This window comes from Pantherophis guttatus, chromosome 6 (genome assembly GCF_059756535.1).
Source record: "Pantherophis guttatus breed Tessera chromosome 6, ASM5975653v1, whole genome shotgun sequence".
Taxonomy (NCBI): domain Eukaryota; kingdom Metazoa; phylum Chordata; class Lepidosauria; order Squamata; family Colubridae; genus Pantherophis; species Pantherophis guttatus.
Genome location: NC_142068.1, coordinates 57995508 through 58022742, shown reverse-complemented (window position 1 = coordinate 58022742; position 27235 = coordinate 57995508). Strand labels below are relative to the sequence as shown.

At 34.3% G+C, this 27235-nt stretch overlaps 1 protein-coding gene across 18 annotated transcripts in view; it reads left to right on the top strand.

Annotated features, from left to right (window-relative positions):
- Nucleotides 1-27235, top strand: part of FGFR2 (fibroblast growth factor receptor 2) — a 158225-nt gene that overhangs the window by 113240 nt on the left and 17750 nt on the right. For 6 of the 18 annotated variants that reach the window (XM_087872956.1, XM_087872955.1, XM_087872961.1 and 3 more), the window contains 7 exons: nt 6936-7126; nt 8082-8226; nt 14005-14201; nt 20780-20931; nt 22356-22477; nt 23795-23905; nt 24844-25034. In XM_087872956.1, the coding sequence (XP_087729082.1) occupies nt 6936-7126; nt 8082-8226; nt 14005-14201; nt 20780-20931; nt 22356-22477; nt 23795-23905; nt 24844-25034 (1109 nt within the window). Of the gene's footprint in view, nt 1-6935; nt 7127-8081; nt 8227-10170; nt 10316-14004; nt 14209-20779; nt 20932-22355; nt 22478-23794; nt 23906-24843; nt 25035-27235 lie in introns of all 18 variants that reach the window. The other 12 variants (XM_087872953.1, XM_087872958.1, XM_087872950.1 and 9 more) reach the window with 3 other exon arrangements.

Genomic DNA, 27235 nt, shown 5'->3' with positions numbered 1-27235 from the left:
TCAATTAATTGTCAAAGATTTTACAGAGTTTAAGCTCCTTGAAGAAATCATATGCCAGAAGTCATGAAAAAGGGAGCTTTCCTTTTTCTGTGGAAAGCTCATGCTGCAAATTAATAAGTTTTCTATCAATTCTTGTCCAGTGTTTCTTCCCTTAAAATTATGAGATAAGTAAATGCTAGGAACCAGCCTTGGCTGTATATTTTAGCTCAGTTTCTTCTTTCTCCTGTTAGTAAGAAGGATCTGCAGTACATTGAGATACATGACCTCAAATGTTAACAGTTGAGGTCTTTTGCTATTCTATCTTAAGGAGTTTTGTAGACCTCAGTCTTTTCACAATATCTTGCCATACCAGATATCGCTGAAGTAACTTTGATCATTCTTTGCTGCGAACTAGAAAAGGTGTCCAGTTGCTCAGTCCAGATATGGTATGCTTAATGTTGATTCTTAAAAGCTATTAACAAAAATATTGCAACTGCCCCTTGGTCTGCAATCTAGTAAGAATTTAACTCCTATTTTCTTGCCAAACACAAGAAAACACAAGAAAAATATGTTTTAAGGATGTAAACTGATTATATGGCAAATAACATTTCACCTTTAACATTTTAACTCATGATATGGTTCTCAGAATATGGGTTGAAATATGATTTAAATTTTATTTTACTATACTATACTATTTTTTTGTGCAGAATAAAGCCAAAAGCTTCATTAGATATACAGTATTTATGTTGAAGATATTTTAGACTTATATTATATAAAATTAAAGCCTGCCTTACTGATTTTACATTTATTTCCTGATACAGCCCCAAGCATATTTTATTAGCATGGACGTATTGCTTGTACTTGTTTACTACCAAAGCAGCACTTGAAAAATCAACATTATGTCTTCATATTATTGAGCAAGTTGAATTATTGTACTATTTTATTTATTTGAATTTACTTTAACATAGTACTGATGTTCATAACTCATTGTTAAATTTTTCTGTGTTAATGATACATAAAGATACAAGCATCTTTAGAATTTTAAATTATTGGCAAATATGCATTGCTACCAACTAAATCAAAGGTTTTGATCCTATGGCCAATTTTAGGATTAGAAAAATGTTCATATACAGATGTTGCGGAAGTCAGGAATCATCTAGTAATAGATAAAAGAAAATGTAAATTTTGATTCTAGTCATATAACAATGATTATCCAGAATTGAAAAACTATCATCTTCCTTACTTAAACAGAGACTATTAATTCTATCACCGGTTTATAATATATGCCAGTTCTCATAAGTCCCACTACAATCAGTGAATGCTAGATTATATCCATAATTTAATTAGTAGTATGACATTTTAGTTTGTATATTGCATTTTGTTGTTACCCTTTTTCAAAACACCACCAAATAGCCGTTTTCTTTATTAGAAGAGATGATGGTGGCATATCGTGCACAAAAGCAAAAGAGAAAGTATTAAACATGGGTAAACATCAAGTCTATGTCTTACATAAAAAATGTGCTGAACGAGACTAGTCATGTAGCACACTAGTGGTATACAGTGCAGACTTTTTTGCACTAAAATCAGGAATGTGTTGCTTACGTGTGAAAACTTTCCAAAACTCTGGGAAACCCAAGAAAGAAAGACACTTATGTGGGGACAAATTAAGAAACTACCTGTACACATTGAAATAATGTGTGAAGTGATTTGCCTGGCATACCACTATCATAGATCTACCACAGATCTTTGCTATCTTTTTGAAATGCAGGAGAAGATAATGTATGCATATACTGTATGTGTGTGTGTGTGTGTGTGTATATGTATGTTCACAGAGCTGCTGTGTGTGCTTGGAGTCCTTGCTTTGAAAGGGTCCCTTCTTATGTTGAGAAATTCTCTTGTTTCTCTATCTTTTTCTAGTGTATCTTGAAAGTTCTATTTACATAACCACCCATTCAATCCAATTGAATTATATGTAGGATTTGACCAGGCTGAGCCTGAGTAAGGGGTCAAACGTGTCATTAGTCTCGAGCCCCTTCATGGCCACAAGAGATCAAAGTCCAGCCATCTTGAATTCTGTAGATAAGTTGATTCTTATCTGCCACCAATTTGCTTTGATTGTTAATAGTTAAGATACTTTTTTTTATTCATAAACATTTTGAATACAGTGTGTTGTCAGGGTATATCATTTACAAAAAGAAAAACAAAGAGAGAACAAAAAGAAACATTAACACATATAATGGTAAAACAGTAATAAAGTAACAGAATAGTTTTGGCTAAATTTCTCTTTATATTAGCTTATTTATAATTCTGTTAATTATATTGGCATATTTATAATTATAAACCATCTTTATATTTAATTCATACATAGCAACAATCTTTCGTCATCTAATTTCTACCTCTGTTTCTAACCACTCATAAAATCTATTCCATATCAAGTAATATTCTGTGTCTTCTTTGTCTTAGAAGTTCAGATTCTTGCAGACAACTTTAGCATACACTAAACCTATATTCATTTGAACTCCCTGGACTCCTGATTTCCTCCTGAGCTTGACATTGTATGTGGCCAAGAAGTTTTGCTAGGAGCCCATCATTCTATGATGTCCATGCTTTCATGGCATGTTGAGAATCATCCGAATTATTGTGGTAACAGCAAAGAAATAACAGCAAACATACTGAGATCACTTTTTTAACAAGCTATATTTAATTAGTGTTATTTGGTTTCATTTTGCTCATTATCATTTGTTGTCATGTTAGCATGTTGTCATATGTTCTTAATGCTTGATGATAGCTAAGTAAACCTATATATGGGATCATTATGCAGGGATCAACCTGACACTTCTTGTATTGTAGCATGTGAGTATGAAATGTAGTCTAAAAGTTATTCTTTTGTCAGATTGAAGTTATTTATTGTTAGACAAATATTTGGAAAAGCTTAATAATTTGTATGATAAAGATTTGTGTTTACTTTTAGCCATGCACACCTAGAACTTCTTTTATGTAAATATTTCTGTGATTAATACAGTTTAGATTCAAAGAACTCAACATTAGATCAGCTTTAATATTTCAGTTGCCTTGGTATATGGATCTAAAACTTAAGACTGCATCAAACTTAATACAAAGGTTGGGGAGGGTATCCTTAAGATATGGGAAGATTCCCCCCTCCCCTTTCTTTATTTTTCTTCTTTATTTAAGGGCAAGAAGTAAGGTCACTAAAAGAATCAAACCCTGATGTGGGTAAATGAAACATGAGGCCTGCTGACTTTCTAAGAATACTTTAAATACTGTTCTCCAAGGTTTCATTTTTGTACTGTAGACAATTGTAATATTTTTGTGAAGGTGGAATGCTGTTAAAGAAGGGTCAGGCTTTTTTTTTTTCCAACCAAAGAAGGATAAGAGTTATGAAATTGGATCTTATTTATAAAAGGTGGGAAATTTTATACATTATTTCCACCACTGTAAAAATAGTAATGTATACCTTACGCCACAATTTTCACTCTGTTTTTATGCCATCTACTTCTACAGCTGATGAAGCAGAACATTAGAAAGGTAAAACATGAATTATAAGTGCAAAATTTGGAAGGATGCCTTTTTATTTCTGGTATTTGTTCAAAGCCAACAGTGGAAGTAGATCTAGGAGCTCTTCTCGTGTATCATTTCATGCAGGAATTGTGTGATTTGACTCCTAAAGGGAGTTCTCATTTAGCAACTGCCAGTTTAAGGGCCGTTCACAGTCATTGCAATGATGAAAAAAGTAACTTTATGATCAGTTCTTGCATTTATGATCTTTGCAGGCCTGAAGTAAAATCCTAAGCACAGCCAGAATTAATAGTGATCGCTTTGCTTATTGATCAAACGCCAGTCTCAATTATAGTTGCTAAAGGATTAATTGTTTCCTGACTGGTCTCTGATTTGATCGCTTATCCTTAAATGGTTTTGATTTTATCTATTTCTCCCCCCCCCATTGTATTCTATGGATATTATTGAAACTGCTTTGTGATTAGGACAGCATGCTGATAGGCAGGATATACATATTTAAAATACATTAAGAAAGACAGAAATGTTGCAAATAAGAATGAAATGTTTTGTGCAGCATCTTTTAATGCTTCTTTAGTCCTCTCTGTAAGCAAATTCAGTCTGTCGTGAAAATACCTGCTGAAAGCTAACAGATACAAAACGCATTGATACATTACATACGAAACAGCAGGATTCGCCCATTCTTGTCTTCCATTCCCTGCTCCTGTCTTCTTTCCAGTTGTATCTGAGATTTCACACTCATTGCTTATTGCCTTTGAAACCTTGAGGGCAAGAACCAAGCTTAATTTTTAATGGAGATTCTTTCAAGTAGTCAGTGCCCGGCATGAAATTCTGCTTCCATGGAGTTAAGACCTAAGCACAATTCCACATATAGCTGTGAAATCATTTAAAAACAAGCTTTCCAAGGGGCACAAGTTAAAGAAGACAGCTGCTTTGTACTGCAGTGCCATTGCTGTATCAGCAAATACATTCCCGAGAGAGGCATTCGTGATGGGCCCACTGTATGAAAGATTTCATTGTTTGGCAGCGCTGTTGCTTGCTATTTAAACTCGGGATTCTAATTTTGAGGAAACCCCCCCCCCCCAAGATTGTACATTTGGTATTTGGAAACTATTTAATTTTTTTCTGTTAAATAGATGTACCATTAATAAATTAAATCCTTTTCATTTTTATAGACTGCCACAATCAGATTTTTAGAAAAAAAAAACCTAGGAAGGGATCTTTTATTGTGAGTAAGAATGTTATTATTTCAGCTTTATCATAGGAGGTGTACCTCTCAGTCCAAAGTTTTAACGATAATTGTTTCCATTAAAAAATCCCTGGTAAACTTACATATATATAATCTGCTGAGTATTTAGAGAATTAAAAATGGAATCATTTTTCTTCCCAATGAACAAGAGGGTCCTCACTGAAAGGACATATTTACTATTTGGCAGTTTTGGCACGTTGTTTTGACTACAGGTAGTCCCCAACTTACAATAACAATAAGAAAGAAAGAAAGAAAAGAAAAGAAAAGAAAAGAAAGAAGGAAGGAAGGAAGGAAGGAAGGAAGGAAGGAAGGAAGGAAGGAAGAAAGAAAGAAAGAAAGAAAGAAAGAAAGAAAGAAAGAAAGAAAGAAAGAAAATTAGATTCAAAAAAGCCAGTTTGGTGTTCTCCCAAAAAAGTTTCTTGGAGAAACACCAACATATATCATGTTGTGACACTAGAAGATGGGTGTGAATAATCTATTCCTTTTACCCTGGGTACCAAGTCTTTGTAGCTCCAAACCACAGGATGATGTCATGTGTTTTGAGATTTGCAAAACCATATGTTGGGTTGATAATACCACAAAGAAGTAATAATAAGAATATTTGTTTTTTGGAATAATAGCACTCCGCCATGACTTAGAAGACTGTGTTGTACATTAAGTTAGGGCATGTAATGTTTTTTGTGCAGCTGTCTTGCAAAAGCAGTCTAACTGGAGAATACCCAAGATTCTTAGAAAAGATTTTTCTAAACTGACATCTTTTAAATCGTAAAACATGAATTTTTACTTTTGAGCATTTTGATCCTTGTTAAATTTTGTGTGTGTGTTTATAAAATATTTTGATGCATTTTGCAGCAGTTCTACAGTGTTAAACACAACTTTGGATGAAAAAAAAATCAATTTTATGCTTATAATATTGACATTCTAAATTGAAATTAATATTGATAGAACATTTTTCTCTATTTTCAATAATCTAAATGATCTAAATAATAAATAAGTAAAATAATAGAATGTTAATAATCTCCAATTAATATTTATAAACATCACTTTATTGAAGTGATGTATCAAGGTTTATAACTACATAATAACAAGAAATGGAAAAAAGAAAAGGTTTCCATAACCTGATGTCTTTGATAACTGAAAATGAAACATGCAGAATTCTGCAATGCAGAATTATCCCAGATGGAATAAAGCTATCATGGACTATACAGATAATTTTGTTTTACTGTGATAGATTTGAAATGATACTGTACTTGTCTACTCTGTACTTAGCATGAATCCTGATTACCATTAAGTGATTACCATCATATTTAGCTATTAACATATTAACATTAGCCTTCCTTCCTTCCTTCCTTCCTTCCTTCCTTCCTTCCTTCCTTCCTTCCTTCCATCCATCCATCCATCCATCCATCCATCCATCCATCGTTCTGCATGTTGTATTGATGCATTTATCAAATGTCTGCATTGGTTTCAAATGTAGAATGTAAATACTACTTAATCAATGCATATTAAAATCTTCCATTTTTATTTACTAAGTGGTAAATAAATCATCATTGGTAAAGTGATAATCAAGTCTCAGTCACTAAAAAAGTTGTAATTGATGAATTTTGCTATAAATCTTTGCTCTGTATTTCCTGTGAAACTTCTTTCTTTGCTCCTGTAAGGATAATGTTTCAATAGTAGTCCAGTGTTAATTTTTTTTTAATTTAATTTATATGCCGCCCTTCTCCGGAGACTCAGGGCGGCTTACAATGTGTTAAGCAATAGCCTTCATACTTTTGTATATTTATACAAAGTCAGGTTATTGCCCCCTCAATCTGGGTCCTCATTTTACCTACCTTTGAAAGGATGAAAGGCTGAGTCAATCTTGAGCCTGGTGAGATTTGAACTTGCAGTAATTGCAAGCAGCAGATGTTAATTACAGTGCTTTAGTCCACTGTACTGCAGGCTCTTTCGTAGTACAGTGGACTACTAGTAAACTGTACGTAGTACAGTTTACAATTTGTAAACAACATCTTGAAATATAGCTTTTGCTCTGTTTGGTTGTGATATTAATTCATCCAAAAGTTGTCTCATGTTCACTAACACTTATCTTGGCCACATTGATTAATTCTGCATCTTTGTATGATCATTTCTCTCTTTTGTATTCCCCCCCCCCCAATCCCTTTCTTGATAGAGCGATCACCACACAGGCCTATCCTGCAAGCTGGTCTACCAGCCAATACCTCTGCAGTTGTTGGGAGCGATGCTGAGTTTGTCTGCAAAGTCTACAGTGATGCCCAGCCTCATATCCAATGGATAAAACACGTAGAAAAGAATGGAAGTAAATATGGACCAGATGGATTACCACATTTGGAAGTTTTAAAGGTAAGTTTATTATTATTATTATTATTGTACATTTTTGAGACAATAAGTAATTATTTTACAAACATCATTGTAAAATGGAACCAAGGAATCAAATTCATTTGAATGAACTAGAACTTTTTCAGTTTGCCTGTCGAAGATGAGCTGGTGCTCACGGGAGTTACCGTTTGATGTTATCTGGTGACTTAACAATACTGTCCACTCTTGACAGAAACAAAAGCAAACATTTGTTTGGCAATTTACCCTCTAGATGACACTATTTTTCAACCTCAGCAACTTTAAGATTTATGGACAGGCATACTGGCTAGGGAATTCTGGGAGCTGAAGTCCACACAACTTAAAGTTGTCAAGATTAAGAAACACTGCCCTAGAAATCCTTTTATTTACTAGCAAAATGATTTATTTTTCAGATCTCATTATTTATTAAGAGAATTGCCATATGCTTTTATTAGTATTACTTATGATGATGATTATTTTTTGCAAATAATATGCAAAATAAATACAGAAAACTATACTCTGCCTTTAATATTCAAGCGTTAGGGGAACAGTAAGTGGCCTTCTGAAATGGTCATATTTGCTGCCAAAGAATGTTGGCAGTGCTTGGTTTTACCGAATGTCAGAGATGCTGAAATGTCAATTTTTAACCACCCTGTTGTGAAACTTCTACTGGGCAATGCATTTTCAAGTTGGCAGTCACTGATTTCCTTACAAAATATTGTTCTGCTATGAAATAAGAAGAGCCCGGAATCTAAGGAGTTGGCATCACTCAACAGTTGGTCTACTCAGGAGTTTTTCCATTCTATTCTCTTTTAAAAAAAAATAAAATGAAATAAGTATAATATTTATCTACTCATATGCTAATTGAAGACATCTTCAGTATTTTGGTGGCGGGACCATGGTGGTGTCTACATTTGGGGTAGCAGTTACATTGTTCTCCTGTGTTATTGGTCTGTTCTAGCATTCGGGGATAAATAGTTCCAATGCTGAAGTGCTGAAACTGTACAATGTGACAGAGGAGGATGCTGGAGAATATATTTGTAAGGTCTCCAATTATATAGGGGAGGCCAACCAGTCTGCCTGGCTTATGGTTCAGCCAGATAAAGGTAAAAAATGTCTGTTAAAGAAAGCTGGATGTAGAAGCTGGAAAAAGTGGTGCTTTGGGATTCTGCAGGCAGCTTCTAGGATAACTCTTATGACCTTGGTGCATTTATAATCCTGTCTTGAAGATGCAACTGGTTTTACTCCAGTAGCCATGGAAAAATTCCCACAAACAGTATACATGTCTTTTTAATTATCTGCTTTAATTATCTGAACTCTTTTGTATTTTTCTTTGAAGCATTCGAATATATTTGTCCATATATATTTTTCTCAGCATACTCTGAAGGACTCTAACTTCTGACTTTCCCCTAGATTCATTCTTTGACTGTGTGTCTACCATACCCCTATATTTACAAAGACCATATGTCCTTTATTTTAAAGGGACAGATCTTTGTTTCAGGAAGCTTAATTATTTATTTTCTTGGTTTTGCTCTTGAATTTTTCTTTGTAAAGCAACATTATAAACACAAACCTTTTTTATCCTCATGAATCTCTTTCATATTTTCCATTTTTTCAGGTTTGTCCTATCTCTTTTCCAAGATTATGTGGTGACTATACCTATACTAGACTTTTTCTCCATGGTATCAGACCAAATCTGAATTCCAAATCTGAATTCCTGTAGATTCAGTTCAGCATAAACTATTTTCCTGGAAATCTAGTGCTGACTATATTCTTTTTATCACATTATTTAACTACTTGAGCTGTACAAAGCTATATACAATCATGTGGCTCTTGTTAATAGAGTGACAGACTTGGTAGCCATGTAAAATCATCCTGCTCTGAGGGTCAATGGACATGAATCCTCTATTGTTAATTCCATTGTTCGTGTGCACAATAGAATAGTAAAGCTACCATGTTGATTGTTTTAGAACATTGTTTAATTTGAGATTCTTTATTTTGCCCTTTGAACAATCCTATTGTTTACCTTGAAATGTTGAACCAATAGAGTAGATTTAGTATGAAAAATGGATTGTATCTCACTGTACTTGGTGTCCATACCAATAAGATCATTTTAGTGAACACTGATTTGTACATGTTTTCTATACCATGTTTTCCTGAAAATAAGACCCTGTCTTATATTTTTTTGAACCCTGAAATAAGCGCTTGGCCTTATTGCCATGCACTCAAAAGCCCGATTGGGCTTATTATCAGGGGATGTCTTATTTTGGGGAAAACAGAGTAATAGTGTCAATTCGCAAAGCTTTCCTGACCTGCTCCCAACAGGAACAGTGGACATAGTGTAGGCACACCAACAACAATGAGGACCCAGATTGTGGGGGCAATAAGCTGACTTTGTATAAATATACAAAAAGTATGAAGGCTATTGCTTAACACATTGTAAGCCGCCCTGAGTCTCCGGAGAAGGGTGGCATCTACATCAAATTTTTAAAAAAATCTTGGCTTCTTATCTCTATTAGACACAACGTTGTTCTGTTCTTTTCTACTAGAACAACATTTAATGATTTTGCCTGAGAGGTTTTTTTTAAAAAATAATTGTTTGGCCTCTATCAAAAGTATAATGAACATACTTCCTTTTGATAGTATTATTTCTTAGTTTTAAACTCTTCTGTCTATGCCTCTGATACTCCTCTTTAATTTGAAGGAGAATCTTTTTTTAAAAAAGATTTTTCTTTTGTGCATTTTATGTTTCTGTGCCATTTTTAAAAACTCAAAACAGTTTGTGGTCGAATTTTTCCATGTTTATTTGATTGCATGCATACTTAGGTGGTGAGTCTAGGTTTGGTGAAGGGTATCCATGATTTATTCCTCTCTAAGGTGCGCTGGGATCTGTTGGTAATTGCCTTCTGGTTGAGGATTTGTGGATGGGATCTCCCCACGGCGGTGAAATTTTGCTTCTTCGGAAGTGCCAAGTTCCCGTGGTCCCATTTCCCATCCACAACAATTTCCTAAAATGTCTAGCTTTTCTCTTGCCTCCATTTTTTTCCTAGGCTGCCGGTGTTAATACCACGGACAAAGAAATTGAGGTTCTCTATATACGGAATGTAACTTTTGAGGATGCTGGGGAATATACATGCTTGGCGGGTAATTCTATTGGGATATCCTTTCATTCTGCATGGTTGACCGTCCTGCCAGGTATATACTGCTATCTTCTCATGGTTTTCTTTCTTTTCCTGCTTCATTGTTGATTGCTATTAAATAACACGGCTTCTGTCTCAACAAGGACTTTTCAATTCCTTTCCCCCCAAAAATTCAATGACTATTCAAAATGATGGACTGGGGTGGTTTTGGAATTCATTTGAATAATTCTATCTATTTTACCCCACTTCCCATTAAAAGATAATGGAAGAATACTTTAAAGACAATCATAAACTTTTCCCGTTTATGTTTCTCTGGGAAGTTTAGAATTCAAAAGCAAGTCGGAGGGGAAATTTGAAGGAGCCCTTTTGAAAAGCTGTTTTAATGCCAACGAATTGGGATATATATTCATGAGAATTTGATGTACAGAAGAGGGAATACAGAAGCGGTGTTTCTATAACTTTACAATCGATTTGGTGTACTCTTTAAATGCTGCATGCTCCAAGCAAACGGGCTACTACCAATAGTCCTCAACTTAAGACCATAATTGAGCCCAAAAATTATGTTGTTAAGTGAAAAATTTGTTAAGTGAATTTGTTCCATTTTATGACTTTTCTTGCCATGTGTGTTAAGTGAATAACTGCAGTTGTTAAATTAGAACATGGTGGTTAAGTTAATCTAGGTTCTCCATTGACTTTGCTTGTCAGAAGGTCATAAAATGACTCCTGAACACTGCAACCATCATAAATGTGAGTCAGTTGTCAAACATCTGAACATAAATGACATGACCATTGGGATGCTGCAATGGTCATAAGTGTGAAAAATGGTCATAAGTCACTCTTTTCAGTACCATTGTAACTTTGAATGGTCACTAAATGAACTGTTGTAAGTTGAGGACTATCTGTAATTTGCTTGTTTGCGAAATGTGTCTTGTGTTGCTTGCAATGATGTTGCTTCTGTTTTGATCAGAAGTGCACAGTAATTTGCTTTTCTAGCTGAAAATGTCAATTAGAAAATAATGGACATCTAGATGAATAAAAACTGCTTGCTTTATAACCCTTTAACCTATTTCCTTACATTGTTGTTATTACAGAACTGTACATTAAGTTGTTGAAAGTTGTAGTTAATAATTTGCTGCTCTGTGTGTTTGTGTGTGTTTCTGTTTATAGTTTTATATAAAGATTCCTGCATGCATGTATTGCTAAAGCTATAATTTACACTTGTGGTATACATGCTGTAAATTTTTCTCAAGGTTTTGAAGGTTCTTTCTTTCCTCTTAATGTAAGAAAACCCACATTACTATATTTTTAACTTATTACCTTTTGAAGCTCTAAGCTGCATCCATCAATAAACAGGTGGTTATGATTTAAGTGGCTGTTGCTTCTGCTTGCCAGATTACTTCCCTATTTGCAACTGCTGAAGCACAACTTGATCAATTTATGTGAAGGAGTATTAACATCAGATGATATGGAAGATTAGCTTCTAATATGCATTGCTTTTATATTGACCAGTTATATTTGTAGAATTACTACTATTTTAATACTGAAATAAAACGATTAAATACATATTACATAAACTGATATTCCTAATAGTGCTTTTTCACAAATGCAAATAAAAAAGATATCCAAAAAGTTATAAACCCAAAAGTCACTGCAGGCTAAGACACTGTTTGTCATATTTATTTTAATCTTGCATTGTTTATTTTAATCACATGAATATCAGCAAATCATTACACTACCCAAAACAATTAGATATAAAATTTGTCATCCCCTGGAAGTATAGCTGTGATAGCTGGGAATATTGAAAGTTTGCTATTCAACACACCTCAAATATACCTGTTTCGAAAAGATTGATCTGCAAAATAAACATTGGTAGAAGGTAACTATAAACTAGAATTATAATTGTCCAGTGCCATTTATAGACTAGAACTAATATGACCACAATATCCCCTTGGTAAGCTTACTTATATACAGTACTTGCCTACCTAGATATGTGAGTGTATTTATGCTGAAGCTAATTTGTATCTAGGCATAGTCCAAAGATTGAATTATGGAGGGAAGTGCTGAAATCATTTTTTTAAATTGTCAATCATTACAAATTTAAACTTCCTCCATTTGCAATGATGTTACTAGGGCAAATATATCCAACTAATTAGGCTACCATTTTCATGGTATACTCTTATCATTATTCAGGTAGGACAGTAGATAGTACTTGTAATAATTATAGAAAACAGAAGCCTTAGGAAGAAAAGGTATGTTTTTTAAAAAAGTAATTATTAAAAATAATAATTGTTCCCTGTTGGCCTTATAAAGACTTATATTAGATTTCATGAGTTGCTCTGCCAAAATGCTTGGATATAAGACTGAGTTTTAAGTGCTCTTAACATCCTCTTAAATGCCATTAAAGTGAATAACATTACTGTAAGACACTGAATGGCAACGCTTTAATAGCTATAGTTTTCAAAGGATCTAAAACTTATATGCTCGGTTCCTTCTGACATTAAAAGCCCTGATCCTATGCTTATCTCTTAGAAATATCTATCACCTTGTTCATTGGACTTCTACCATATGAGATGCATAGAAAGATAAAATTGATGAATGTTTGGTATTGAACACAATTTGACAGTGTTCATGAATGAAAAAACTTTAATTCAAAATACTTGATGTATAGTTCCTGCCAACTTCCAGTAGAAGTACAGAAGTCCAACCTAGTTGATGCCTAATCTTTGTTATGCTTTGTTCTCTCATAAGCCTTGCTTTTCCACTAGCTTTCAGTCCTTGTTTGGCTTTCGTTGTGTGTTCAGGTGGCCCACAGAGTTAGCTACAACGTTCCTTAAAATTATTTTACTAAACCTGTCATTTGCTGCAGGCCAAATACTGGGAGATTGGGATAAATGTTTATTCATCTGGAATGAATTATGTGCCTGTTTTCCTATCTAAAGGACCTTGGCTTAAAAAAAAGAAAAATAGAGTAAGAAGAAAAGGTGATCACATGCATAATTCCAATAATATGTAGTCTTAATTTCAAATATAAATAGGCTGGCTAATAACCCCGACAGTGATTATATTCACAAGTTATCTTAAAAGGGTCATTTAATAAAGAAAAAGCCGCTTCAGTCACATTCTAAAATATTAGATGTGCTAAGCACTGAAACGTTAAAATATTAACGTTGATTAACGTTGGACCCTTTAAATTGGGTCCACACTGTAGAAATATTAGGCATTTGGTGTCTTATAAACTTTGTGCAGTAGTACAGGTAGTTCTCGACCACAATTGAGTCCAAAATTTCTGTTGTTAAATGAGACATTTGTTAAGTGAGTTTTGCCACATTTTATGACCTTTCTTGTCTCAGTTGTCAAGCGAATCACTTTGGTTGTTAAGTTAGTAACCCGGTTGTTAAATGAATCTGGCTTCCTCATTGATTTTGCTTCTCAGAAGGCCACAAAAGGTGAGCACATGACCTTGGGACACAGCAACGGTCATAAGTATGAACCAGTTGCCAAGCATCTGAATGTTGGTCATGTGATCGTGGGGATGCTACAAAGGTGGTAGCTTTGAAAAATGGTCATAAGTCACTTTTTCCAGTGCCATTGTAACTTTGAATGGTCACTGAATGAACCGTTGTGAGTTGAGGACTACCTGTACTTGAGGTCCATCTATTTACATGTTCTTTTCTCTTCAGCTTGACTTTTTTCTGCCTCCTAATTTGTTGTCCTGCCTGTTCCCCCTTCACACTTGCACTGTAGCTTCAGTCACAAACAGACCCTACCCAACATACCCAGACTACGTGGAGATTTCCATCTACTGCTCGGGAGTCTTCATCATTGTCTGTATGGTGCTGGTCGTCATTGTGTGCCGCATGAGATCTTCAACCAAAAAATCAGACTTCAGCAGTCAACCAGCGGTACATAAACTGACAAAGCGCATTCCTTTGCGCAGACAGGTAACAGAAAGTAGATAAAGAGTTACAAAAACCTATTTCCCTTCCCTTGAGCCAGCAAATCTTTTGGGGGCAAAAGGATTCTGATTCAGGGAGTGTCTAATGGCTGAAAAAACAGTAGTTCTATAAATTCAAAGTTTTTGGGGAACCCTCAGCAAAGTCTGATTCCAAATATTTAAATCATGTTTAAATCATAAAAATGTACTCATGATTTAGGATAATAGATCAGTTCTCTGCATAAGCTCTGAGAGTGTTCATCCAGGATATAAATGTAAAGGAAAGTTGTTATATTTAAAACTCTGATCCAAGGAATTCACATTGAGGAAGTGAATAATTTTCAGAAACCAATTTTGAGTCCACAAATTCAATTAGAGAACTGATTTTCAAAGTGTTGTAAGTTATTTAATGTCAGGGCAGAAATGAGTGATATTGAGAAAGAGAGATTAAGTTTCTAGGGGAAAAAGAAATATTTACCGAGCTACAGTAAATAGAAAAGATTTAGCACAGGAGGAGAGGAAAATCAGCATAAGTCTAGATTTTTTTAGGGGGCAGGATGCAAATTCCATAGGCACAGAAGTCTTCATCTGAAGAGCAATAATTTTGCTTTACTATAGTATCACAACACAGTAATATGTCCACATGGTGGAATGTGATTTCTGATCCCTGAAAATGTTTTTTGTTCCTTATGTCTGATTTATACTATAGAGAGATAAAGAGATTTGCATGTATGAAATTGTGTCTTTGTGTGTGTGTGTGTGTGTGTGTGTGTGTGCGCGCCGATAGAGAAGAATCTTTAAAAACAAATAGAAATTGATGATGTGTATTGATATAGCTTCTAATGCTATTTTATGCTAAGTTACTATAAATAGCATTTTTGAAATTCCAGATCATCTCATGTTTGTGATATTCAAAGTAAACTTCCTGTAAGATATTTTATGATTTTATATGTAGCATTAACTTATCAAAATATTTATAAAAAACTAAACTATCCAAGTTTCCCTGAAAATAAGACCCTGTCTTATATTTTTTTGCCAGCAAAAAAAGGTACCAGGTCTTATTTTGGGGGAGATGTTGTCCACTGACTCACTTGCGCGTTTCCGGCCTCCTTTCCACTATCAGAGGCCTTCAGGAACTTCTTCTAAGGCCAGCAAGGCTTTCCTGAAGGTCTCTGCAGCTGATAACAGAGCTCTGGATTGATCTGGAGCTCTGTTATCAGCTACAGAGGCCTTCAGGAAAGCCTTGCCAGCTGTAGAAGAAATGGCAGGTGTCGGGGTATGCGAGGCCTGGCTGCAACTTGAAGGTAAGTAGGGCAGCTCTAGCCCCCATTCCCACCCTCGCTTAATTTTTACCCAAGCACCCTGGAGTGGGTGGAATCTTAATTAGGGCTTATTTTGGGGGTAGGGCTTATATTGGGTTCATGTGTGAAATCAAACTAAGACTTACTTTCGGGGTCGTTGTATTTTCAAGAAACACAGTATTATGATTAAATCATTTTCTCATTGGCATGGTCATCATCTTGCCATTGAAACTAATATGAAATAAAAATTAACACAATATTTTATTCCTTGTGGGAAAATTTTGTTTGGTATTCATTGTTTTTGGTACTCATTGTACTTCTCGGAACCAATAATGAGTAACAACATACTACTGCATCTTTACACTCATATTTGTGTATATAAGAAAACACATGAAAAATTGAATGTCTTGCTTTCAGCTAAACAGAACTTTCCCTTTCAGCCTTCTTAAAGATAGTGATCTGAATCGTGGATAAAAGGAAATCATTGGAATGGACCCAAACAAAAACATCTAGATGACCTGACTTAGATATCAGAGAAAATATTATTGGTATAGAGCACAAAGCATCAATCAGTAGTTAGGCCATGGTTCACCATAAACTTAGTCTTTCCTCAATACCAGTTATCCCAAACTATTGATTTGCTTTTGGAATGCTTTGCTTTTGTCATCTCTCACAGATTTGCACATGGAAGTCCACACAGCAGATCTAATAGATAGGTTGTGTTGCAGGTTTACCGAAATAATTGGTGGTTTATTTCCTAATAATTATTGGCAATCATACAGTAATTATTGAAATTTAACATTATTTCCATAATGGCAATTGAATGACAATTCAAGAACGTAAGTCAAAGAAATTATAATTTGTAGGCACACACAAGCACACACACATGGTTTCTTCTACTCCTAAATGTTACTGCAGAATTATATTTAAGGTTATTTTTTTCTACTTTTTCCTCTAAATCCAAAGTAGTTAGGGAAAAAGAAATCCAAATATATTTGGTTTACAATCATGTGTTACTGAATGAGATGTCAAAGGCTGTATTGGTTCTATCCATAAAATACCCTTTTATGTTTGCCATCTACTACTTATATTCTGAAATTTGATTAAAATTTTTTTTTGAAGTGATTTAATAATAATCTTTTTATACTAGCACAGCTAAATAGAAACTAAAACAGCTAAATGCAGTATGGTTTCTTCTTGGTGTTCATAGCATTAGTAGAAACAATCATACATGAATTTAGCAGTCAATTGGTTTAGATGACATTTGGAGTCCTAGTGATACAGCAATTAGATTTTCACATTTTTAGAGATAATTTTTCTGTGAGAAATCATTCATACTGGATAATTTAGGACATAAGTGAAATAGTTCCATATATAGGAAACTGCTTCTAACATTCCAGGTTTCCCAAGCTAAATTATCAGAATTAATATACCAGGTGCTGCTTGTGATATAGGCTTCAGAGATTTTATTTTGCTGCAGATATGTTGCAATGAATTGATTATCCAAGTCAATAAGATTTCCTAGGGGATCTTCCAATGAATACATGAAAACTTATTTTTTCAGTTTTCTTTATCACTTCAGCAAATTGCCCCAATAAAATTAAACCAGGAGAAAAGGAATGCTGCTGATTTTCCTCCATTAATAATAATTCAGAAACTAGAGTACATTCAAAGATTATACTTGCTAATTCTCTCATGTTGTTTAGGAAAACTGCCAGATCCCAAGTGATTAGGAAACCTACAAGTCTAAATTAATTTGCTAATAACAGATCTATCAAGTAAAGTACAGCACAAACTGCACGTAATAAACTTCACCAAGTTTTTGCTACAGAAAATGGTCTTTACTATTTTTTTTTATTTAAAAAATTGTTGTTCTAAACACTGTTTCAAATCAAAAGCAATGTATCATACCATTGGATCAGAATTTTTTTTTTTACATTCACCAGTTGGAGTGATTATCAGAAAGTTAAAAGTTAAAATTTCAAAAAATAAAAGTTAACAGCATTTTTGAAGAAAAAATAACTATGTGCAGAATGTACGGATATATAATATATAAAGAAAAGAGGAAGAGAAAGAAGTCCTTTTCTAAACAAAATGTTCTAACGGAATAAAGAATAATCTGTCTAAACGTAAATACATTTTTCCTTCTGAAAACCATCTATGAACTAGACTCAAAGGGCTTTCTTGTACCTGAAACCAACCTGTACAACTGTTTTACATAGAAATAGGCATTAATTGTCCTTTACATTCTGTAATAGTTTTACTCCATAAATAATCAAAGGATGTATTTATCTTTGAGATTCACTTGTTTGTTTTATATCTATCTGCCCTTTGTCTGTCTTTCTGCCTGTCTATCTATCTACCTCTATGTCTGCCTGCCGGCCTGCCTGCCATATCTATCTATCTATCTATCTATCTATCTATCTATCTATCTATCTATCTATCTATCTATCTCTATCATCATCACATCTATGCACACACTCTCAGACACAGATTAATAATTGCTATAAAGGAAATGTGTTTTTGTTATTACCCTTGTATATTTTATTTAAATTAAAAGTTTAATCGACTATACAGATTTGATCTCAAAAGGGATTAACAAAGTTTCACTAGCTTTTCTAGAACTTCATTATGGGTAATATAGTTTTAAGCAGTTTTAAGTAGACTTTTCCATGTAAGGCCAGGGTCACTTTCTGCTTTGAAAAAAATAAAAATTTGAGCTGTGTATTGTAATTGTTAACAATTTTTATACAATGAACAATCTTCAAATCCTTTTCTAATGTATATGTGTATCTCATATAAGGAATTTCAGCTTACGTTAAAAACAATCATTGTTCTGTATGGTTAAAAATAAGGAGTGGCTTTGGAAAAACACATTTTTTAATCTAAATGTTTTTCTATAGTAGCCTGAACAACTATTCTGTCATTTAACTGAGGATATCCCTGGTCATGTTTTGGTCAAATTAATGTGAGCATAACTTTTTGGCAGGTTTGAATTCATACTAAAATAATTCCCCCTTTGTTTTTTCATGTGATTATCCCTGTTGTTTAGTAACAGCATATTTTACATCAAGCTGTCTTCTATCATTTCTCACATGGCCCTAAGCTAAATTTGTTTTAATTTTACTACCAGTTTCCATAACAATCTGCTTCCCCCCCTCCATGATGGTAAAATTCCAGGATAATTAAAAATGGTGAGCAATCATAAATATTTTAACATCTAAGACATCTCACTAAATACCTGCCATGGAGGAGCTGTTTATTTCTCCCTCAGCCCCTGCCCCCCCCCCAAAAAAAAAAGAAAGAAAGAAAGAATGGTGGACACAACCATTTCACAAAGCATAGCATTTGCAACAGGCAAGCAGGAATACATAACACATGCAAGGAGAGCTGATTAAATATGTAATTAACATACTTAAATATGTGTGGATAGGGGAACAATTAGTTATTGATACTAAAGCACAAAGCATCATATGAGGTTTACCTGATGTCTGTCCTGTCTTGCCCCAGGTCTTCTTTATTTATGTGTATACTTGTTTATTTTTATTTAAATTCTATGGCCACTCACCTCAACAGGATGACTCTGGGCAGATATGCCATTAACTTTTCTTCTAGGCAGATGGCACTATTCAAAACAAAGCACCGAACTCTTACCTTTTTCATATTCTAAGAATTGATATGGAATCTCTATGGAGCCCAGAGAGATTCTTGTCAAGCAGATTCATACTAGAGACCACTGCTTTATTTAACAACATGTTCTAGTTTCACGTAGTATCATGTCAGCTGGAATAAGGAAACTAAGACACCAAAAGAGGTATTTGTGTGACATGGGTTCTTACAGGCTATCTTTGCTCTCTTCTTTGGGGTATATATATTACAGGATTTGGAGAGAAAGGTTTCAAACTGTATTACATGTTTATAAAATAAATACTGTTAAACAGCTCATTTTGAATTGGGAATAAAAAAATCTGTTCATCTAACAGTCATATCAGATCATAAATGAAAAACATTCACTGAGGTTTTATATTCCAGAATGATTCTCAGATTATGTTGCAAGAAATGATATTTATTTCCATATTTTGAATGGCAGTTTTGAAGGGTCATAATCCAACTGTGTTTAAGAAAACAATTTTTCTTTGTTTGGCTTTGGTTGAATGTTTAATATTGAATATGGGGAAGGGGGTGTCCTGAATTTTTCCCACTTTATTTTTGCATGTATTAGAGTAAGACTGAAAAGTGACTGGTTTGGGGTGTGCATCTGCATATAATCACAATATAAACAGATGATCCAACTGAAGTTACATCCAAACATAACTAGCGATAGAGGCACTAGGCTAGAAAGTAGGAAACCAGGATTTCTAGTCCCACTTAAACAGCTGGGTGACTTTAGCCCAGTCACTCTGTCTCAGCCCAACCTAGCCACAGAGTTGTTGTGGGCACAGTAGGAGGAGAAAGGTGTGTTGGATATGTTTGCAGTCTTGAGTGATTTGTAAAAATAAAATAATCCTAAATAAATATAAATAAATAAATAAATAAATACAAAATTAATTACCTACATCTTATAATATGGAAATGGATGAATTTATCAGTGTCACATTCTAAAAGTGTACCCGTCTTGTAAATTATTTTCAAGTCTCTTGTTCAAATTTAATAAGTCTGAATAAATTTCTAAAATTGTATGAATGGATAGAAAGTTAGTCTGCCACCATCAGTGAGCTGTTGGACAGTATTACTTGGTCTGTTGTGTGGATCTTTGGGTGGTTTAGGGGTGGGGAATTGTGGGTGGGAGTGTGTTTGGGGATTATTATGTGTGTTGGACCTGGTCTTTGGGTGTTAAGTGAATTTCGTTGTATGGGTATACGGTGTATACACGAACAATGACAATAAAGTTATTTATTTATTTATTTTCTCTTTTAAAAAGTAGGAGGAGGAACAGGAGGAGGGGAGGAAGAGGAGAAGGATAATCACAGCATATTTTTAAAAATATGTTTTGGGACAATAAGGATGAAAAATTGTTACAAATATAGTTAGTAAATAATATAAACATGCATTCAGAATTCATTAAGGAAAGTCTGGATTTATAATTAATTTAATATGAAGTTAATTAAAAGAAGTGTTTTAATAGTAAGATTCCCACCAGGACAGTACAATTGTGAGTAGTGCATCTACTCACTTTCAGAAACTGACTAGTACCCATGAGCTGGCTGTCCTCTTTTCTAGTGCCAGTTTGCAACAGTTGGGCCCAAATTACATCTCCTTTTTGCATCTTGTATTCAAATAACAGGTGTCTGCAGAATCAAGCTCTTCTATGAACTCCAACACACCATTGGTGAGAATTACTACCCGTCTTTCTTCCAATGCTGATGCTCCCATGTTGGCTGGAGTTTCAGAATATGAACTACCAGAAGACCCAAAATGGGAATTCCCAAGAGATAAGTAAGTAATTATGAAAGAAAATTTCAGTCTTTCAGTTCTCATATCCCTCATCCAGAAGAATTTTACGTATTTACTAATGCTGTAACAAAGCAGGGCAATAAACTGGTCATGGTATACAGGGATTTCTCTCTTTTTTCTGTTGTATATTATAAACGAAGAAAGCGTGGTCCTGACCTCAAACAAAACCCTGGTTGGCCTTATTCTTAACCAAAGTTAAACCTTTTGGATGCTTGTAATCCAGTTTTTAGAATCCACCTCATTCACACACACACACACACACACACACACACACACACATTGAAAACTTCAAACAACTCATTTTAAAAATTTATCCCTGAACAGTTTGCTCTTTGGCATTTCATGTATATTTATGGAAATACTCGTAATTAGGTGAATGAAAGCTAGTGCCATACATTTCACTTGCCACCTGCAAGATTCTAGTCAACAGTGGGGGTTGTATGCATAACTCTGTCATCCTTTCCCTGAGGGGAAACATTAATGCGGAAAATCTTAACGCATTAAACACTTAAAACAGCATTCAGCATAAATGCTGGTGGACCAGATTTGTAATGAAAGAAGCTCTTTAAACTGAGGTTTATTAGATTGGGGGGCTGTAGGCTCACAAAGACAATATTGTTTAAACTCATATGAGAAGCACAAGAACACATAAATTAGTCATTTTCTAATGCAAATGTTTGCTTTCTGCCAAGATCTTAAATTCAATTTTAGTTTCAGAACAAGCACAGCATGATCTCAGCTAAGCATACAACCCTTTAGTCTTTGTCTATTGTCGAAGTAGCAGACATTTTCATAACAGATATATTAAAGTATTCATTAATATTAACATGATTAAATTAAAAGCTTTTCAGTTAAAACTTTATTTTTAAAGAACGTTTACTTTAACTGTGGTTTTATGGCATGGACATTTAATTTTATATGAAAGAAAACATTGTGTATTCACACTGATCAGAAAACATACCAACAGTAGATATTATTGTCTGTTCCACAAGAATATGAAAAATTGTTGCAGGCTTTAAATAGCCATTTGATCTGTTGATGTTCCATAACCCATAGTTAACCCATAATTGATCTTGGGATAAAACTTTCTGTGTTTTTAAGATATAAAATCACAGTGACATTTTTCAGAATTCAAGCAAGCTAAAAAAATCCTGTTTTGGTACTTCTAAGTGTATGAGAAAGTGTTGCCAATAAGTATTAATTACACACAGAATCCGTACTTCAAAAGCTGAATGGGGGAACGTGCCCAAACGTCTGGATGTATTTTAATACCCTTGTTAGTTCTTTGTAAGAAATGTCCAAGTCAAAACGATTTGCTGAAAGGTTCTTTTATGTTTCACTCTTGTATTTCACTGATTTCAACTGTTCATCAGATGCTTTATGCTAATCCTTGATTTACATCCCAGGTTGACGCTAGGGAAGCCTCTTGGGGAAGGATGCTTTGGTCAAGTTGTCATGGCAGAAGCAATGGGCATCGACAAAGAGAGGCCCAAAGAAGCGGTTACTGTTGCAGTGAAAATGTTGAAAGGTAAAGAATCAAATGACAAGTTCTGCAAATCAAGTTTCTTGATCTCGTGGTCTCTGAAATTCATTTCGTTCACTGTGGGCATCAGCAGTTTTCCTAGTAAATCAGTGTATTTGGCAGTGCATTTAATTTTAATAATTGCTATTTACAAAGAGAGCTTATTTGTGTAGTAATCAAGCTGGAAAGCAGGAGACAGTGAGTTCTAGTCTGGTCTTACACACAGAGTCAGCTGAGTGACCATTGGCCAGTCACTCTCTTTCAGCCTTGGGAAAAAAGCAATGGCAAACTACTTCTGAAAAATGCTGCCAAGAAAATTTTAGGGACTAATTCAAAGGCACACACACAAAAATTACAAACAAGGCAAAAAAAATGTTCATGGCTGACTAATTGCATTGCTGTATGCGGTCATTGGTTTATTGAACATTAATTTGAGGAATCCATAGCAAAATGCATTTTTGGACATCATCCAACATTTTTTGAAACAAACAAACAAACAAAAAAGAACAAAAGTTTATAAAGAAAGCACATGAAAGTGTAGTGATGAGAGATCCTGAGACTTCATTTTAATATATGTGAAGCTTTACTGATGAATGATACTCATATACAAACATGGGTAATAGTCCTATCCTTTCTCAGATACAAGTCTTATAAAACAGTCTCTCTGTGTGTGTGTGTGTCTGTGTCTCTCTGTGTGTGTGTATGTGGTATGTGCTTATACAAATCTTTAAACACTGGAGATAATTAAATGGATTTGTTGCTAATAATTGTTATGTTTCTTGTATAACATCAATCCCATCCACAGTTTCCCTGATCTCAGTTGGGTTTCCTTCTGATTAGATATATAAAAATAAGATATACAGTAAAGGAGATCTTTTCAAAGCCAAGGCAACTTTACAAGTTACTCTGGTTTAATAGAATCCATACCTTATTGCTCTTAGAAGTGCATTTAAGTCTTATTCTGCTATTATGCATTTATAGTCATATAGATACATAGCCTTTTAATCAAAATTTATACGTGGTCTCTCTTTATAAGAGATCAGGAATATTGTTTAGAATTCCCTCTTGGATCTCTGTAGCAAAAACAAACCAAAGAAGGAAGAATACCTAATAGACCATAGTCTGATTTCCTTGGGAAGGAAAAAAGCTACTTTTAGCTCTTCTAAGAGATTGGCCAGTATAAATCAATGCAAGGACTAAAGATTTGATCTAGAACTGCCATTTTACTAACTGGATAAGCTGTTCAATAGATCAGTTAAGGGAAAAGTGAGTTGAGTTCGTACATTGTTTAAAACTGCACGGCACTTGTTCTGTCTTGCAAAGACGACGCCACAGAGAAAGATTTGTCTGACCTGGTGTCTGAGATGGAGATGATGAAGATGATTGGGAAACACAAAAATATCATCAATCTTCTGGGAGCATGCACTCAGGATGGTGAGTGTCATTTGAACCTTGCAATCTTTTTTTTTTTTTTTTTGAAAATGGATCTTGCAATCTAAAGGTGCTGAAACAATGTCATGTTGGAACTTTTTTTTTTTTCATTCCGCACAAGCTAAATGAAAATTGCAGTCCGAGGGGCAGTAGAGACACTCTGATGAATAGCATACTTGTACTTCGCTTGAAAAATAAAACATAACTCAGAATTAGTGTGCTTGGACCAGCGGTGGGTTTCAACCAGTGTTACCACTGGGTCGCTTCATGTACTTCTCCACCCTTCTTTCCCTACCTGTGCACTGTAATTCCCTCCAATCCAGAAGTTGGAAAGGTTATTAACTTCACTCAGTCCACTGATGGATTTTCCTATTCTAGTTTCCTAGAGTCTGTGGGAAAGTTTCAGGAGAGCAAGCGAAATACTTATGTGAAATACTAAACTGTACAATTAGTTTGGATAATTGCATAAAGAGTGTCTCTTAATGAAGAGGGAGAGAAAAAGAAATGCAGAGGAATAATTTTGCTTTGCTTTGCTTTTCTAATATCTTAATCTACTTTCTATGAGAAGAAAACATAAGGGTTACATTTCCCCCCCATTTTTCAATAACATTTGAATCCTAATGATCAATGTATATCTTTCACTATGTATATCATGATCTAGATCAGGGGTGTCAAACTGGCGGTCCGCGGGCCTGATGCGTCACCTGCAGGCCACGCCTACTCCAGCTCCATGAAGGGGAAAAATGTCACAATACGTCACATGACTGCAATGTAATGCCACTAGTTTGACACCCATGATTTAGATGATATAATAGTGAAGCATAAAAAAATATTTTCTTTTTGGTTGGTTTGCCTTTTCTGTGCATGTTGGGGTGGTCGTATTATAGATATGTTGAATCACAACAATATCTCCTCATGCTGTACATTTGTTTATTTTAAAGGGCCTCTATATGTGCTTGTCGAATATGCTTCCAAAGGGAATTTGCGAGAATACTTGCGAGCCCGGCGTCCACCAGGAATGGAATATTCATTTGATATTAACAGGGTCCCTGAAGAGCAGATGACATTCAAAGACTTAGTCTCATGTACATACCAGTTGGCAAGAGGAATGGAATATTTAGCATCACAAAAGGTAAGCCAGTGCTGTTTTTTAAAAAGTTTTTCATTGCAGTTTGGTATTGTCATGTCAGGATGTTATTTTCCACCTGAAAGGGCAGTTTTTTACATTTAAAGAATAAGATCAGCATATGATACAAAAGAGTCCCAGCACTTTCTTATGCAAAACATATGGACATATGTGTAACAAAACAACTGATTACATTTACGTGGTTGCAATAGGTCTATGAGAACATAGTCATGGAATATAAACCTTCAAAATGAGAATTAAAAACTGATCAGGCTGGTACTTCATAAATTAAGAGCTCTGTATATTTGTTCATTCTATTACTTTTGGACATTTAGCAACCCAATACTATTTCAGAAACATGCACATTTTTCTAGCAGACAGGAATATCCGTACCCTACTCCCCCACAAAAAAATATTAGCAATATTTCAGAAGTTGTTTGCCATTGCCTGCTTCCTAGACCTGAGAGAGAGAGAGTCATTTGCCCAAAGATAGCTTTCACATAGTCTCCTGGTTTCTAGCATGCTACCTGAACTACTATATCAAATTGGCTCTCTTTATAAATTCCTCTTCCAAAAACAGAAGTCTAGATACTTGGACAACAGTATCTAGACATTAACAATACAGCTTGGTTTCAGTAGACATGAAAGATACAGCTTCGGTCAACTGCATCTTCCTCTGCATTTACTTATACAGAGAAATGAGGGCCAATAACCACTGGCAAGAGAGCCAAAATAGAATAGAATAGAATAGAATAGAATAGAATAGAATAGAATAGAATAGAATAGAATTTTTTTATTGGCCAATGTAATTCTAAGATTCACTGCTATATTCTTATATTCAACTACTTTAAAAATTGCTGATCTCATTCCATTTAAGTGATAATTAAATTTCTTGGGTAATCAGGTCTGTAAACAGCATATGATAATCTGCTGCTTAATAGGCTGAAAAGTGATGGAAAATATGTATATAATTTAGGCATGGTGATATATCTATCACATGAGGGAAAACTAATAATACTGAATCAAGAATTATATAAATTCCTTTTTTCCCCTTAAACCTGTTATATCACTAGAAGAGATGAGAAAGGCATAGATAAACTAGGTGAATCCTAACTATTAAAGAGATTAAATTCCAGATTTTGTATCACAGGAGAGTTAGTACAAATCGTACAAATACATCAGAATTAATATTAAATTCTAGTGTAATGATTCCAATTAACATCGGAAAGAATAGAACTCCTTCATGTACTGTCATTTGTGGAGTTTTATTTAAAATCCAAAATTTTTAAATAATAATTATAATTGGTTTGAAATATTCCATGTCAATCTAGTGTCTGTTGCCTAGTTAAACTTAAATAGCTTCCCAATGATGTTATGACCTGCTCATGACCTCATAATGCTGCCATTGCAGAGGCATTGATTTTCAAATAAAATGGGAAATTAATTACAATCTTTTCAGAGTTGGATCTTTAAAGAGACCTTCTTTTTAAGATTTCTGGTGATAAAATGCTTGTTACAGATTAAAAAGGGAAACTGTTCCTTCAGAACATTGTATAAAATGCCTTCAGATTTTTTAGAATATTTTTTTCTTTTGTGATCATAACATAAAACAATATTCATTTCTACTGTCCTAATTTAATTAGTAAATTATTAGTAAGTAATTAAAAATAAACATATTCTAAAAAGGCTGATGAACTACAAAAAGCTACAAAATTAATAAACGAAATTACTTTTAATAAAAGGAAACGACTATATCACAAGACCACTTTATAATCTTTTATTTTGTACAATTTTTCTATTTACAGACTCCATCAACTTATTTTTTAAAAAATATACAATAAATATCCAGTAGAGATACTTTTGTGAAGTTAATCATAGCTTCAGTTAAGGAGTCTTGCTAAGTAGATGTGTAAGAATGGCAAGAAGGAATCCATATAAAAATTTTAGAAAAACATTGTTAGTATTTATAATAATAAATACTAGGAGCCTGGATAGCTCTGCAGACTAAAAGCACTGTAATTTAACACCAGCTGTCTGCAATTAAAGTAAGTTCAAATCTTGCCAGGCTCAAGGTTGACTCAGCCTTCTATCCTTTCTAAGGTAGGTAAATTGAGGACCCAGTTTGTGGGGGTAATAAGCTGACTTTGTATAAAATATACAAAAGTATGAAGGCTATTGCTTAACGCACTGTAAGCCGCCCTGAGTCT